Raw genomic sequence first — 16,402 nt, 5'->3', positions numbered from 1 at the left:
GTGTGAATGTATATGGCAGAGGGTTTTATATCATGTTCCCGTGGTGCCCCTATTTCTTTAGCATTAGGACAGAAATACCCTCGTTCTGAGCTGGGCCACAAAGGCGTTACGACTGCATGATGAGAATCTAAAGATATTTTAATGACAATAGGTATACGGCACAGTACTACAGGAATCCAGTTTCAATTTCTTTTCAATATTTTATATTTTTTTAATTATTTTTATAATAAAATAAAAATAAGTTATATTTTATTAAAAATGGCTAGTATATAATTATTTAATTTTTTATCATTATTTTTATTTCAGACTCATCATAATATGGAACCCTAAACGAATGATTTAATCAATGACCCTTAATATTTTGTTTAATTTTTATTTTTATTTAAAATTAATTTTTTTAACTTTTTGAAATACAAAATCACTAATCAATGTTATCTTTATTATTATTATTATTATTATTATATTCTAATTCCATCGTTGGAATTGATTGCTCGTTTCTTGGAGGATTTTCATCTTGTTCATTTATATTTTGTTTAGAAGTAAAAATAAATTTATCAAGAGCTCCATTTTGAGATGACACTAATTCTTTTTTTTTTTCTTCATTTTTCATATCCGAATTCATATTTTTTTGTTGACATAATTAAGTTTCAAAATTAACACTAACTATAAATTGATAAATTATGTAAACAAATAAAAATAAATTTAATAAATTTATAAAAATAATAGATTAAAACAATATAACCTGATTATTATTATTATTATTATTGCAAATCGATCGGCGAGCGAGACTTTAGAGATATCGGATTTTTGCCAGATATAACACTCTAGTCTCAAAGCTTCCAAAATTTAAGAAAAAATAAGAAAAAAAAATTCAGAATGAAAATAATAGAAAAATAATGCACAAACATTGAAATCAAAATTAGGGTCGATGAAAATTACAGAAAATCAGAGGTCCAAAGATGATGAATACAAGAGTCGAAACAAAAATCATAGAGAGACTGAGAGATGAGAGTGAGAGAGTGTGAGAGATGAAAAGATTTTTTTAGAAAGGTTAAGAGAAAGAGATGAGAGTAATAAATAGTTAGAAATATAGTAAAGTTGTTAATTGGAAAGTCAATGAGACTTGAAAAAAAAAAGAATTAAATTGCATTTATTTTACATTTTAAAATACAATTTCATTTATTTGTTAGTTGGGAAGTTAATGTATGAGAATAGAACATAATAAATGATGTTAACATTATTTAATTTAAAAAAATTTGAGATCTCAAAAATGTATTATTGTATTAAAAAAAATTTGGGAGCCCCAGACGAACACTTCAGCCGCCTAATGGTTGGGTCGGCCTTGCATAATAGTTATTTTCATTAGTTTTATTTTTTTTTTTATTGTTGTTATTATTTTTTTTATTTTTATATTAATTATTATCCTTAAAATAATAATAATTATTTTTATTTTCTAGTATTGTTAGTTCCCTTTGTTATTATTATTTTATAGTATTAATTATTATTTCCATTGTAGTTATTATTAGTTGTTAGTTTACCTTTTTATTTTTTTTAATAATTATTGTCCTTTAAATAATAATTATTATTATTTTTGCACTTTTTATTATTATTTTCCTCATTGTTATTACTATGTCATAGTAATAACTATCATTATTATTTTTTATTATTGTTATTGTTTTTATAATAATAATAACAATTAATATTATTATTGTTGTCGCTATCGTTTTTGTTTGACTATTCTTTTTTTATTATTTTATAATAGTGATTATTATTAGTGTAATTATTATTTTTTATTGTTGTTATTACTATTTTTATTCTTTTTTTAACAATTATTGTCCTTAAAATAGTAATAATTATTTTTACTTTTTTTATTATTATTGTTCTTGCTGTTATTATTTTTTACAATAATTATAACCCTTAAAAAATATTATTATTACTATATTGTCCTTTTCGTTATTTATGATTTTCTTGTTGTTATTATTATTATTTTAATAGTAATAAATATCATGATTAGTTATTATTGTTACTGTAATTATTATTAGTTGTCATTATATCATGAAAAAATGTTATTATCGTGTAAAGGGAGTTAATATATACTTGCTCATTATTGATGTTGGCTACCGTAGAATGAAATAAAATAAAAAATTATAAAATAGATGAGTGAAATTATTTTACTACATTCTTACGTAACAAATAAATCATTAAAACATAACTAAAAAAGTATAAGTTAATCTATTTTCTATATACATGTGAATATAAATGTAAATGAAGAATAAGTATAAACTTACAAAAATATCCATTTGAATCAATATTTATATTATAATAAATGAAAATTGCATTCAAATATGGTAATGGCATGACTAATGTCTCCTTCCAAATTCCACACAAACATTTTACCTGCCATGGGTCAATTGATTTACTTGGCTCAGCTGTAATGACATCAGAATAATACACACACACATATATATATATGAAAGAGAAACAAACAGTTATATTTTTTCTTCTCTGAAAGAATCCACAGCCATCTTATATAGCATGGCCGAGTAAATTCAAACTTAATTCGATCCCAAACACATGCAAGAAATAAACTGTCCTTGAACATATGTACGTCTTAACTAGATAGAACAACATAAAAATAATGGAATAGTTTTTGGGGCAGACTTCTTCTATTTCTCCGCAATAGGTGTGTCCATTGCAGCACCTTATTCTTTGAAAACCAGTATACCAGCTTCCTTCCTAGGGCTCTGAAGTCTGAACTCCCACCAAAAGTTGAAATATTTTATCCTAGTTCTGCCGCAGGCATATCGCTGCATCACCAGCAAACTTCACAAACATTGTGGCCATGATCATTGTTGTCATTGGCCATCTAGAGTCTATTCAGTTAAGCGAGAAAATGATTACGAGTAGAACTCGTAGGTCTTGGCTTGGAGGATTATCGTCCTCAAACCGCCAATGGGTGACAAAATCATCAGCAGAACGCCAAAGAAAATGCAGATCTGCAATAGGTACGGATTCGAATAAAATCGATCAGACAAAAGTCCTCTGAGAGATAGAATGACAGAAAATGAGAACAAGCATAGTTTGTGGCATACCCAGTTTATACACCAAGATAAGCCCCATTTCTTGGGTTTATAGATGGCAAGCCACATGACACAAGGCAGCTGCACAAAGGTAATTAAAGAGTTACTAAAGTGTTATCGGTGTATGTAGGAAACATATGGAATGGGCCTATGAATGAAAAAGGAAACTGAACACAGTTTGGCTTACAAAGTATGTTGTTGGGGCAAAAGCAAATCCTCCGAAGAACCCAAGGAGGCCACCAAAGAAGGGAATGGTCATGCCAATGAACATTGTCAATCCTGCAGGCCACAAAAGATGGAAAATTTTAATTTGACAAACAGGATTTAAGTTATTTTAATTAACAGTCACTTAAAAGTTTGCGCCCTGAAAGCATAATATGGGATTGGGACCAGGACTTACCAACATACAGAGTGCGAGAAATGAATCGAAGCCTGAAACTAGGGGCAAAGTTCATTTTCTTCACCAACACGGTCTCAATCATGTCGAACACTGGCATTGCGTAAATCTGCACTTGCCCAGTTGACACAAATTAAGGAATTGAGTTAAGATCAGCGACCAAAACAAACTATTAGCATCAATTGGCAAGGGTATTGATATAAACCAAGCAATGAAGAACCTGAATTTCATTTCACCTGATAGCTTCCAATGACATGGACCACAACAAACATGTTAGCAGCTGCAATAAGCCATCTCGGATGCTCGAGGGTGATGAGGATGTTGTCGTCGACATTGTTTCCAAATATGTAGTACCCGATCAAAGCAACGGGGAAGTAGCACAGTGCAACAACAATGTAGGCAACAATCACTCCTTTCCACATAGGACCCTTGGAAGGCTTCTCGGGGGTGGAGGGGATTGTGGCCTGGATTTCCAAAACCACATTATGGCCTGCATAGGCGAAAGCGACATCTCCTAAAGCACTCAAGAAATTGAAAACTTTTCCAGCCGAAGTTGAGGCTTTGTAGTCGTAGCTCACATTTGGTTGAACCCCCTTGTGAACCGAAGCAGACCAAGCAATGGTTGAGTAACTGCAGGACAACGATAACGAATGGAGTTTATGTGAAAATCTCGTTTGAAAGAAAGTCTGAAAGTAGATTGGAAGAACCACTTTACCTCAAGGACATGACTGCTGCAGCCAGGGACACACCGGAAATGGAGTTGAAGTTGGGGAGGTGCGAGAGAACAAAGTGAACCGAGGCAAAAATCATGATGAAGTAAGTTGTCTTGATCGATTTGCAGTCAGGGCAGACAGTGTCATGGAACTTCTTCAGTGATTTTCCTCCTGTAACCATGTACACAATGTTCACTCCAACCTCAACAATTAACTGTTGAGGAACCACAATCCAAAGGCCAAGCTTTTCGCCAAAGGCATACTGTCCAAGCTCGTGGTACCGATCGAATCGCTTCCCGGGAACCATTTCGTGCATCTCAACCATTTGCCATAGGGTGTACAAGGTGATGATCCAGGACATAACGAGTATAGCAACCCCAGGACCCCTAAAAAGAAAAACCGCATTTGAATCAATACCCACAGGTTAACATACATCATGGATAGGATTTTTAGTGCATTTGGTACGTAGAAATGAAGTCCAATTTATCACTTGATTTTCTATTCTCTCTATTCAAATTTTCATTCCATTCTACTCCCATCCCATTCCATTTCGAAAATTTAATGTGACATTTATTTCAGGAGAAAATATTTTAGGGACTTGCCACATTAAATAAATGCCATCTGTAAAACAATCATTTCCTCCTCCCACCAAAAGAAAAGAAATCTCTCGCCAGAATCAAAGAACATAAAACCACATATCATGAAAAATAAAAATTTCATTCAATGCGAGTTAAAAATTGTTCAATCATCCTTATTGAATAGGAAAAAAATGAATTTTCAAAAATACCCAGAAACAAAACGCCTAAAAATTTTCTAGCCTTAGTTTGGTTGAGGGGAAAATATGTTGGTCTTTTTTGGTGTAGCAAATAAATGAGAAAGATACAATAAAGAAACCGTCACAGAAATCCAAACAAATAAAACCATTAGCCATGAAATTCAAAATTTCTTTCAATATGAATAAAAATTGTTCTGTAATCATTATCAGATAAGAAAAATTGAACCTTGCCAAATACTCAGAAACCAAAAAAAAAAAAAAAACCAAATATTTCTAGGCTCTGTTTGGTTGGAGGAAAAATATTTTCTATAGAAAACTTTTCTTTGATGTCACAAGTAAAATAGAGAGATAAATATCTCTAGACTTCGTTTAATAATCTATATTACATTGGAGGGGGGGAAAACGTTGTCATATGCCCAGAAACAAAAACTATCAAATATCTCTAGACTCCGTTTGGTTCCAGGAAAAATATTTTCTTTCCTTGAAAATCTCTGCTCCTTGTCATTCATGTGTCAACAGAATTAAATTACCTTCCATCCAAAACTACAGGACAGCTAGCTTTTCCAAAGAAGGAAGGTAATTTTTCCAAACAAGCAGAAAATTCAAAGAATCACGAATCCCCTCAGTAAACAGTTTTATCAAAAAAAAATTCCACCCAGCCAAACAGAAAAGGGGAGAAAGGAAAATTACATACCACCCGAGTTCGGCCATGGCGTAAGGGAGACTCAGGACGCCGGCGCCGACCATGGCGGTGACGTTGTGAAAAGCAGAGTACCACCATTTGGCATTCCGGGAGGAGGTGATCGGAAGCCAGTCGTCAATGGCCTTCTCCTTCGCGGTCCTCCCATCGTTCTGCGGAGACTGAGAACCAGGCATTGTCGCTGCAAAATGAATTCAAACCAGAAGCAGGGCAGAATGAATTTAGCCCTTCCTCGAAGACAGAGACCGCAGAGCAATGGGGTCCAAACAATGAAGGCAGACGAGATTGCATATATATATATATATATATATATATAAATGGAAGCAGGGGAAGTCAACAGAAGGCCATAAATGGAAAATGGGTGTTCGTGAAATTGCAACGGGACACAGATTTCGCTCGGCAACTGAAATTTGAATGAATCCCGGGAAAGTTGGTCGTTAGCTGTACTTTAGCGTGAAATTACGGAAGAGTCCTTGGCTACTTTAGCCTCTTAGGCAGTCAAGGGGGTCAGACTTGGAATTTTATGTGTGGCTAATAAAGAAAGTTATTTTTGGATGAGAATATTATTACGGTACACTACTTATTTTACACAACCAGTCAATTTTCGAACATAGGAGGCTTATTTAAGTAAATTTTTTTTTTCAAATTAAAAAATATGATTGGTTGCTTAAAATATGACGTGACTAAGAAACACAAAGTAACATTTATTATTTGAGTGTCCACATAAATATTAGATATACATGTTCAACAATCATAAAAAAATTTCCTTTTTTAGTCTTAAATGAATCAAAACAATACCAAATAAATACTATTACTATTATTTTTAGGATAATTATCGAATATTACGTAATTAATGTCATCCAAAAAAAATAAATACTATTACTATTATTTTTAGGATAATTATCGAATATTATGCAATTAATGTCATCCAAAAAATAAATAAACACTATTACTATTATTTTTAGGATAATTATCGAATATTACTAATTAATGTCATCCAAAAAAGTTAAATTGCAATATTGTGCGTGTAGGATTTATCAACTATTGATATCATTATCTTTCATATATTTTCTTCAAATAAATCCATATAGACCGTGTTTAGATATAAAGAAATCATATTTGTGACAAAAAATTGTAATACAGATGGACTGCATTTAAATATGAACAAATTGTACTTGTGACAAAAATGGCAATGAAATTAATATGTTTTAAAACTATATTAAATCACAATCTTATTAATTTTCATTCACAAAAGTATTAGAATGACTAAAATATTCACATAATCAAAGAATTAAATTAAGATATTAAATAATATGATTTGTATTTGTACAAAGTTTAAAGTTTATACTCTCCTTATCAATGACAAATATGTCTTATTAAAGTTTCGTTGTTCACGCTTGTCAGTTGTCAACAATGATAATTGTGGATAACAGCAACCACCGAGCAAATCTAAAAATTAAGAGTGAAACAACATTGAAATACTTGTTAATCGAATGGTGAAAAATCAAAAGGCCGTTAGTGGTTCAATCCGAGGTGGATAAGAATGTACAGCAAGGTAAGTGTTAATTAAGCCTTAGAATTTTATGGATACTAATCCAATTAATCAATCTTTAATTAAATTAATTGCTCTAAAAAACATTTTTGCCTTTTCATCACATCTTAAAATTAACAAAAAAAAAAAATGATTAGATGTTTTTTCTTTAGATAAAATAACAACAAAAAAATATGATTAGAGTAATGAAATTTTAAAGAGTACAAATAAAAAAAATATTATAATAAAAATAAATATCATTTTACTTAAATATTATTTTTAACTCATTTTTTGGTACTCTAACAAACATTCTAATGTTTATGAGGGTTGAAAAGCAATGAAAATATTTTTGGATGACTTTTATTATGTCTCGAAATTTTAGAAATTTTATAAATATTTTTTAATTTATGTAGTAATTTTGTTAAAAATAATGTGTGGTAAAATTTAATTCACAAAAGTGAATTATGATTTGTGACAACAGATAACCACAACAGTTTAAAATTATAATGACCATAAAGAGTTTGTAATACAACAACAATTGAAAAAAGATGACAAGAATTGAAAATTAACAATATAAATAAAAATAGAAATAATCAAATAGCACGTAATCTTTTAAATTAATTGTTTTTTGAAATATTTAAAAGACAAAAACTCAGAGAATAAAATCCACTAATTACACCCCCAGAGTTTTTTGAAAATAAAAATTACACCACCGTAGTTTCTAACAATTATCACAAAGCTCATTAAAATGATTTGTGAGATGAAAAATCTAATGAGTCATTAAGTGGGCAATTTTAATAATTAATATCCTTTAATGTACACAATTAAGTCCCTCCCCCCAAAATAAAAAGGAGTATGAATTGAATTATTGCAGTACATGCACATTTTATGTGATGATGATTTTTCTTAATCATATTAATTTTTAGCAATAACAAGGGATTGCTAATTTTTATATATTTTTTTTTCAAATTTGGCAAGGTATTAAGTGAGTAAAATTTTTCAAGGAAAATTATAAAAACCACATTTTGGTTCAACTAAAGAAAAAATATTGAGAGCCACATAGTGATTTTTTTTTTTATTACTATCAATAATCCTCATGGTTTTTAAAATGATGCAAAGTTGTATCTGCATTAATTGTTTTGATGAAAATCAATTTATTAGATGTATGCATTAATTTTCTAGACAAAAAAAGAAAAGAAAACGGTTGAACTCCTAAAACCTCCAAAGAACAATGTGCGATTCTTAATTTATAAAAGAATGTCCCTCAAATGATGACCATCTAATATTTACTATAGTCCTTATCATTATTATTATTATTATTATTATTACATAAGAACTCCAGCCACCAATAAGCCCTTCGGACTCTTGGTGCAGCACTAAACCTACGAATCAACATCCTCTCCCTAGGTCTCGTTGATCAGGTAAAGTCCAGAATGCGGACACGGTCCGTGCATCAGTTGGATGTTCAGCCAACCCGACCCCCGGGACACATCTCCATTACCATTAACGGTCCCCGCTGGCTCACAGAAAACTCTCACCATCCACAGTCCTCGCTGGCTCACAGATCGAACTCTCACCATCCACGGTTTCTGCTGACTCACAGAGTAAATTCTCACTATCCACAGGTACCGCTGGTTCCGTGAGTGTATTTACCTAGAATTAAACTTCCGATGCTCCTTCTTACGTGCTAATGCCTTTCCACCGATTGAATTTAACCGAGTCAAGCTAATCGAATTTATTCGGTTAATAACACATGTAACTGTGATCATGTACACCCCGTTTTATTTATAATGTGGAGGATATTTTGGTTAAATATTAGATAAAAAATGCATAGAATCCCACCTTACTTTTCTCCTATTCAATTGCAATATTTTTCAGGGCTAAATTAGTAAATTGAAAAAGACAGAATCTTGAAGTGTAAATGAATGGAAGAAAAATTTTCAAAAAATTAGGACTTATATTATTAAATTTTTTTATTAGAGTATTATTGTCCCATCGGTTGGACTATTGACTTGGTGACTTGGGCTCTTCATTAGTTGATATTCGGGACAACGTTTAAATGTTATTACTCGTTATTGCATTTATGCCTCAATTTATTTTAATAATATAATAAAATAATAAAAATTATTTTTATTAATTGCATAGGCTTTTTTTAATAACAACAGCAATAACAAAACCAAGTCTTAAATTCCCCTAGGGGGGTCGGTTATGTGAATCATTTTCCGCCAATTTATGCGATTATGAACAAATTCGGGGCAATTAAAAACTCAAGAGATGTATTGTCATTTTAAAAATAAAAAATAAAAAAATAATTTTGTTTGAAAATATTAATATTAGTTTAAAACTAATAATGTTTTTTATATTTTAGTATGCAAACTTTTTTTCATTGCTATTTTATCAAATTTAGCTAGTTGTATAAATTGAATAAGGCTTTGACTATTTTATAATTTAAGTAAAGTAATAAAAGCGATTCTTAATTTAAAAGAATTCATAAACAACAATTGAAAAAGAATAAAATAATTGCATTTATTTCTTTACATATTTGCACTTACTATTTCTGTATAGTGATGACTTCAAGAAAATCAATGAACGAACTTAAGATTTAGTTTTATTATTAATAACGTTGTGACCCTTTATATCAAACTTCATTTTATTCGTTTGATTGTATAGAAAATATTTTATTGATGGTTAGAATTTTTAAATTTTTTAATTTAAAATTAGTAAAACTAATTTTAGGGTTTTAAAAGTCAGGAAAAGAATATCTTTTATGCTTTTATATAAAATTTCCAAAATTTTTAACTTAAAAATTCCGTTTACCAAACCATTACCTCTCTAACAAAGATTTAGAAGCTAAATAAATCTTAAATGCTTGGAATTTAACGATTTTTAGAGCGAATTAAGCGATCGTTATTTAAGATTCTTATAAGATTCTTGAAATTAAAAGGCTAGTTAATTAATGGCAAAACCTTAAGTGTAACTCCCCAAACCCAAAACTAGGGTCCGGAGTATTGTTTGAAAAAACACCTCTAATACCACCTCGTGACACCTCGAACCCACCAAGTGGGGTCCGAGTGCCACGTGTTCTATTACCTGTACTTGACTCTATATCAGTTACGCAGCAGAAATAATAACAACTCCTCAATAATATACCCAAGTTTCTACATTTATACAACCTCAAAAGTATATACCAACATCTAGTATTCACAAATATTCACAACTCTGAAAACATAAATATATTACAACCTCAAAAATTATAATCAAAGCTTATACCCTCTCTTTCTTCCAAAAATGTCATACCAGCCCCGAACTCACTAAGCTCGATTATGCGAAGGTCCTAAAAAAAATAAAATTCAACTATTGGATGAGACACATCTCAATAAGGATAAAATACATTAAATTAGTGTATGACAATCGTGAGGTTTATGTAACAACCCAAATTTAAAATGAAATTTAAATAATAAGGAAAGGGAAATGGAAACCGGAAATAGAAGGAGGCCGTAGACTTCGTCAACGAAGGCTTAAGAGAATTCGTCGACGAACACAGGGCTTCGTCGACGAGAAAATACCGAGAGAAGTTCTGAGGCAGCCTGAATTTCGTCAACGAATACAGGGTCTCGTCAACGAAATTTATGAAGGACTCGTCAACGAAGGTCGGGCTCGTCTACGAAATCCTGTTTTATAAGAATGAAAAATCTGGGAGAAATATCATTTTGTACGAAGCCTCTCCCTCTCCTCTCTCTCTCTACAGTTTTCTCTCCCTTCTCTCTACGTTTTCGGCCCCACCAGTCGTCAGATCGACGATCCGAAGTCACCACGACGCTCCTGGCGGAGTTCTCTCCAAATCTGCTGGACCGGATTGTGGGAGAAAGCTAGTTGGAAATCATCCAAAAGTTGAGGTAAGACTTTTTAAGCTATATTTGGTCTTACGCTAGTTATAAGAAATGGTGTGCGCATGAAAATACGGAAGTTTAATACTGAGGGTTTTCAGTTTCGGAGTATTGGTGAGGAAACCCCTCAGGTGTTAAACTTGAATGCTTTTGGGTGAAAACTTTCTACTCAATATGTGGATTTTTGGTAGTTGAGGAAAATATTGTATGCTTCGAAATACTGAACTTTAATTCTGAAATTTTTCATTTTCAAGGTGTTGAGTTAGGAACCCTGCGGGTGCGGGGCAGTTTTATTAGGGGCTCTCCAGGAATCAGGTAAGGGGATAAACTAAGTTAGTACTATTTTGGAAAATGCTTATATATATATATATAGTTATCATTTGATTTATGGAAAATGTATATGATTATATATATATGCCTTATATTTGCAAAATACTGTGAAAATGATCGTATGTTGAATATGTGGAAAATCTACTGTGTGGCATGAGTAAAAATGTTGTGAAATGCTGTTTTCTGGGAATGTGGATGAGATGGATTTTTATGATGGAAAACTGACGTACGGGCCGAGATGTTTTCATATATATATATATATATATATGGATGTGATTTTTCGGTGTATGGGCCGTGCTCTGTGATTTGCCGGTGTACGGGCCGTGCTATGTGATTACTGTTTGCCAGCGTACGGGCTGTGTTATGTGTAGCTGGCATACAGGCCGAGCTATGATAAGATGTGAAATACTGGAGTACGGGCCAACGATTTTTATAATACATGTATATATGTGAAATGATATGATTGATGTGAAAATAAATGAAATGAGACATTTATGTATCACGGTTTCAGTATATGTATATGATATCAGAACCTAGTTGGCTTGGTTTAGGCTAACACTTGCACGGTACCATTGCTATGTGTCCATGGTCCTCACGATCATGATATCTGTGTTAACGCTGCTGTACGGAGTGGTGTGAGATTGGATGGTCGATGTGGTTATGTTTGAGGAGTGTGCTGTTATCGCCCCTGGTGTACGGACCAGTCTGGGTAGACCCATCGGACCTACAGACTAGACTATCGACTTGGCAGTGGTCGGCCAACCATTGTCAAGTCCTGCCTTTGGGCCACATAACCCAGTAATGTGGGGATAATATATGACAACAGCCAGCTAACCTACCAGGATTGTTTTATGTTATTATTATTATTATGACATGAGTTGAGATATGTTATGAAAATGCAGTATGTTCTGCCATGTTGATTTATATATATATGTTTTCACAGATTTGATGAAACAGTACTAAATGTGTTATATATGATATATGTTGAACACTAATTACTCATGTTGTCACACACTAGTATTAGTTTATTTCCCTTACTGAGAGGTGTCTCACCCCTAAATTTCATTAACATTTCAGGAGCCTCGGATAGGAGAGCGGGAAAAGCCCCGCAGAATTAGTGTTGTTAATCTGCCATCTGTGAAGGGTAAGTTTTGATAGGGACAGTCAGATTTTGTGGGAATTGTCCCTAATTTTATTTTTGGGATGTATATACTAAGAGATAGTGTTTATAGTACTCTGGTATATGTTATGCACATTAGGAAGAGATGTATATGATTTTATACTTTATGCTGCGTAGGCTTCTACTGTATGTTTTGTTTTATATCCCTGGTACCCACGGGTCCAGGTGGATGGTGACCTGCTGAGCTGGATTGTGCGATATGTAGTATTGATTTTATGGTGTTGATAATATAAAAAAAAAAAAATGTGAAAAATGAGCAGGTCGTGACAGTTTAAGTACAAGAACATATATATTCACTATTTTCAAATGAAACCACAATTATGAAATCATTTTCTGTTCCTACTCAAACAAATGTAAGGTATTTTACCAATGAGAGTTCCCAAGGATAGGGGTGATTACCCATCCATACAAGTATCACCTTTCTGCTCTGTACCTTAAGTAACCGACAGTCACAACTGAAGCATATCAGGACACTTACCTTACTCAATAAGCCCTCAGGTGGTTAGTTTATCTCGTACTCACACATTCACGCAAAGGTTTACTAGTAGAAGTTCTAGAGAATAGGGAAGATTACCCACTCATATAAGTAGCTTCCCTCTACCTTAATACGTTATGCAGCCTAATATAGCTACATCTAATACCTATCAGGGCACTCACCTTTCTCAGCAAACCTTCAGGCGGAGTGTATACTTCGCCTCAAATACATACTATAATACAATATATAATACATTTCTTTCTTTACTCTGTATCTGTTATCTCTATATTATTCACTTCACATTTCACTTTTCACATTCACATTCATATTCTACATTTCTCATTTGTATATTCATGTCTACTTTCACATATTTTGTTTTCATATCATTCTCGTCTGCTGTTCTTATATCTGTTGTTCTCATATTATCAATGGTTAAAATAACAATTATGCGTTTAAAACTCTCTATATCGGTGAAAAATCATAGTCATGTTTTCGCCCCATGACAGGTTGTGTGGCCCAAAGGGTAGACTTAACCCTGATCAGCCCACCAAAGTTAAATCAACCATATTCTACAGTTTGTAGGTCCGATTGGCTGCTTCCATACTGGTCTAGACTTTAGGGGGATCCTCCCTTCCCAACACAATCGACCATCCCGTCTTTACACTCTATCTAAGACGTGTGGGTACACTAACGAACATATCCATAATAGTATTGTGCCCTTTTCTGGTCCATCAGAGTTCTTAAACCATACATTGTAATTTAACATTATCAAATACATGCAGAATAAATCAAATCACATTTAAATTCTTAATGCTTTTTCATTATTTCCTCTATCTCATACATATATCATAGTTTAACACAAAAACTTCATTTTACTCACGCCACACGATTTAAAAACATATTGCATACGTTAAGAAATGTCTTTTTTATCCCACGATTCATCAAGAAATCAACTCATCCAATCTAAAAAGGTTTTTTTAGTATTTGATGGGTACTGTAAAATAAGCCAACCCACATTCATCATTCATATACTGAAAATATACATTTAATTTCTTACATAATTATCCAGAAAATCTGTTGTTTTTAACTTTCCATTTTCGCAAATAATATCTAGTAGCACAGCCCTAGGTTCAGAAATTTATAATTCAAACGGTCGGCTTTTCAGAACTCACATGAAAATCATATACATATATATATATATATATAATATTTCTATTTTTCACTAGTTATTTCCTCAAAAATCTTGATTTAATATATTTCCCTTACCTGATTTCCTGAACTACGCTAGTAGGGAACCCAAAACGATGCTTGCGGCGCTCACTCAAACCCTAATTCAATAACCTTAATTTAATCAAATTAATTGTAAATAAAATACTATTTTAACATTTCCTAAACTCATAAATTTCAAATAACAATTAAACTCTCGAAAATAACCAATTTCCTTAATTCCCTAAATCTCACTCTCGCTTTGGAGTGGTGCATAAGACCCTTAAATTGAAAATTTGCTCCAATTAAAATGACGACGATTGAGATTAAGGCCCCATGGTGGTGCCCGATCGTCGATTTAGCTGAAGATTTAAGGAAAAATTAAGGAAAGAGAGGGAGTATACATTTCCCCAGGAGTGGTGCCTATGTCGCTCTTACGACAAATCCGCTTCGATAGAAATGTCGGTGGCGGAGATAGGAACCCAACGGTATTTTCCGTTTTTCAATCGGCTAAATATTTGTCGATAAAATGAGCAAAGATAGGAGGAGGATGGAGGAGAGCGTGAGGCAGGAAGAGAAAGAAGAGAGGCGCTGCTCTCTATAATTTGCCTTAGTTGAAATCAGGAAGCAGAACTTTATATAAATATATATCACATATCCTTATGCATTTAGGCATATGTATTTAACCATCATATAACCTAATTTAATTAATTCAATTTAATAATAAATAAATAAATAATTAATTAATTAATTTTATTTTTTTAGGATCATTATTTTAAGAACAATTTTTTAATTTTAAAAATAAATCTTAAGAAAAAATTAAAATTAGAAAAAAATAGCTATTTGTTTTGTTTTATTAATAAAATTTAAATAAATTTAAAAATGATTAATGCGTGTGATTTTTTATTCTCGATAAAATAATAGTTAATTATCATACCATAATTTTTTTAATTATTATAAGATTCTTCATCATCAATTATTGAGCAATATAATGATACTACAATTTAATTCTAATAAATCAAACATTGTAAATAAATTAAAAGCATGAATCAAGCTTTCTAACCTTGAATGAGTAAAAAGGAGTATGAAATGACAAAGGAAACTCTGATTATGTATTGCGGTATAGATATATAATAAATATTTTATTAAATAATCATATTTATAACTCACACATTAGTATTATAAGAATAAACTTATCGTATGTGAAGGTTAAACTTAATGGAAATTTATTTATGAATAATTTTTCTTTGGTTTTAAGAAAATTTACATAGTTTTATTTTAAGTACGCATGGCAGTTTATTTTAATTTTGATTAAAAACCATTAAAATATTTTTTAAATAAGTTTTGAATATTAAATTACTACTACACTAGATTGCTCCAATAAATAAAAATCATTAAAAATGATATTTTTTCTTTTATGACATCAATGAGAAGGGACAACACGAATTAAAAACTAAAAATATAGAGACAAATATATTGAAAAAAATAAAAATAAAATTCTAGTAGCTTCCAAATCTTTGTTGGGGGATAATGGTTTATAAATATAAAAATAAATTTATTCTTACAATACTAAAGTGTGAGTTATAAATATAATTATTTAATAAAATAATTATTATATATCCACGTAGCGATACAAAATATACTCCTTTTTACTCATTCAAGGTTAGAAACCTATTTTAATTGATTCATACTTTTAATTTATTTATAATGTCTGATTTATTTGAATTTAATTGCAATATCATTATATTGCTCAATAATTGATGATGAAGAATCTTATAATAATTTAAAAAGATGGTATGACAATTAACTATTATTTTACCGAGAATAAAAAAACACACGCATTAATCATTTTTTAATTTAATTAAATTTTATTAATAAAACGGAACAAGTTAGAAACTCGAATGGGAGGAATGGGTGCTGGAAAAAAAAAAAAAAAAAGCACGACCTAGTAACACCTATTATTTAAATGATCGAATTCACTTTTTTTTTAATGATTTTTACTTATTGGAGCAATATATAGTAATATAACTTAATATTCAAAGATTATTTTTTAAATTAAAGTATTACATCTGCATTTTTAATCAAAATTAAAATAAATTTTCATGTACAATTCAAATAGAAAATTATC

The 16,402-nt window shown here is 31.3% G+C and overlaps 1 protein-coding gene across 1 annotated transcript; it reads right to left on the bottom strand.

Moving 5' to 3' along the window:
• Nucleotides 1-2,897: 2,897 nt before the first annotated feature.
• Nucleotides 2,898-5,897, bottom strand: LOC131144702 (lysine histidine transporter 2). The gene is made up of 7 exons (XM_058093522.1): nucleotides 5,660-5,897; nucleotides 4,193-4,576; nucleotides 3,714-4,107; nucleotides 3,481-3,586; nucleotides 3,268-3,359; nucleotides 3,093-3,161; nucleotides 2,898-2,996 (listed from the first exon to the last, which is right to left on the bottom strand). The coding sequence occupies exons 1-7, from the start codon at nucleotides 5,839-5,841 to the stop codon at nucleotides 2,898-2,900; spliced, it is 1,326 nt and encodes a 441-aa protein (XP_057949505.1). The 5' UTR covers nucleotides 5,842-5,897.
• Nucleotides 5,898-16,402: the final 10,505 nt, after the last annotated feature.

This window comes from Malania oleifera, chromosome 12 (genome assembly GCF_029873635.1).
Source record: "Malania oleifera isolate guangnan ecotype guangnan chromosome 12, ASM2987363v1, whole genome shotgun sequence".
Classification (NCBI taxonomy): Eukaryota; Viridiplantae; Streptophyta; class Magnoliopsida; order Santalales; family Ximeniaceae; genus Malania; species Malania oleifera.
Note: the sequence above shows the minus strand (reverse complement) of the source record. Positions and strands in the feature narration are given on the sequence as shown.

Coding starts and splice junctions, on each gene's coding strand:
- LOC131144702 (XM_058093522.1), bottom strand. CDS start 5,841: ATGCCTGGTTCTCAGTCTCCGCAGAACGATGGGAGGACCGCGAAGGAG. Junction 4,577..5,659: donor GCCATGGCCGAACTCGGGTG/GTATGTAATTTT, acceptor TTTTCTTTTTAG/GGGTCCTGGGGTTGCTATAC. Junction 2,997..3,092: donor TATCTTGGTGTATAAACTGG/GTATGCCACAAA, acceptor TACCTATTGCAG/ATCTGCATTTTCTTTGGCGT.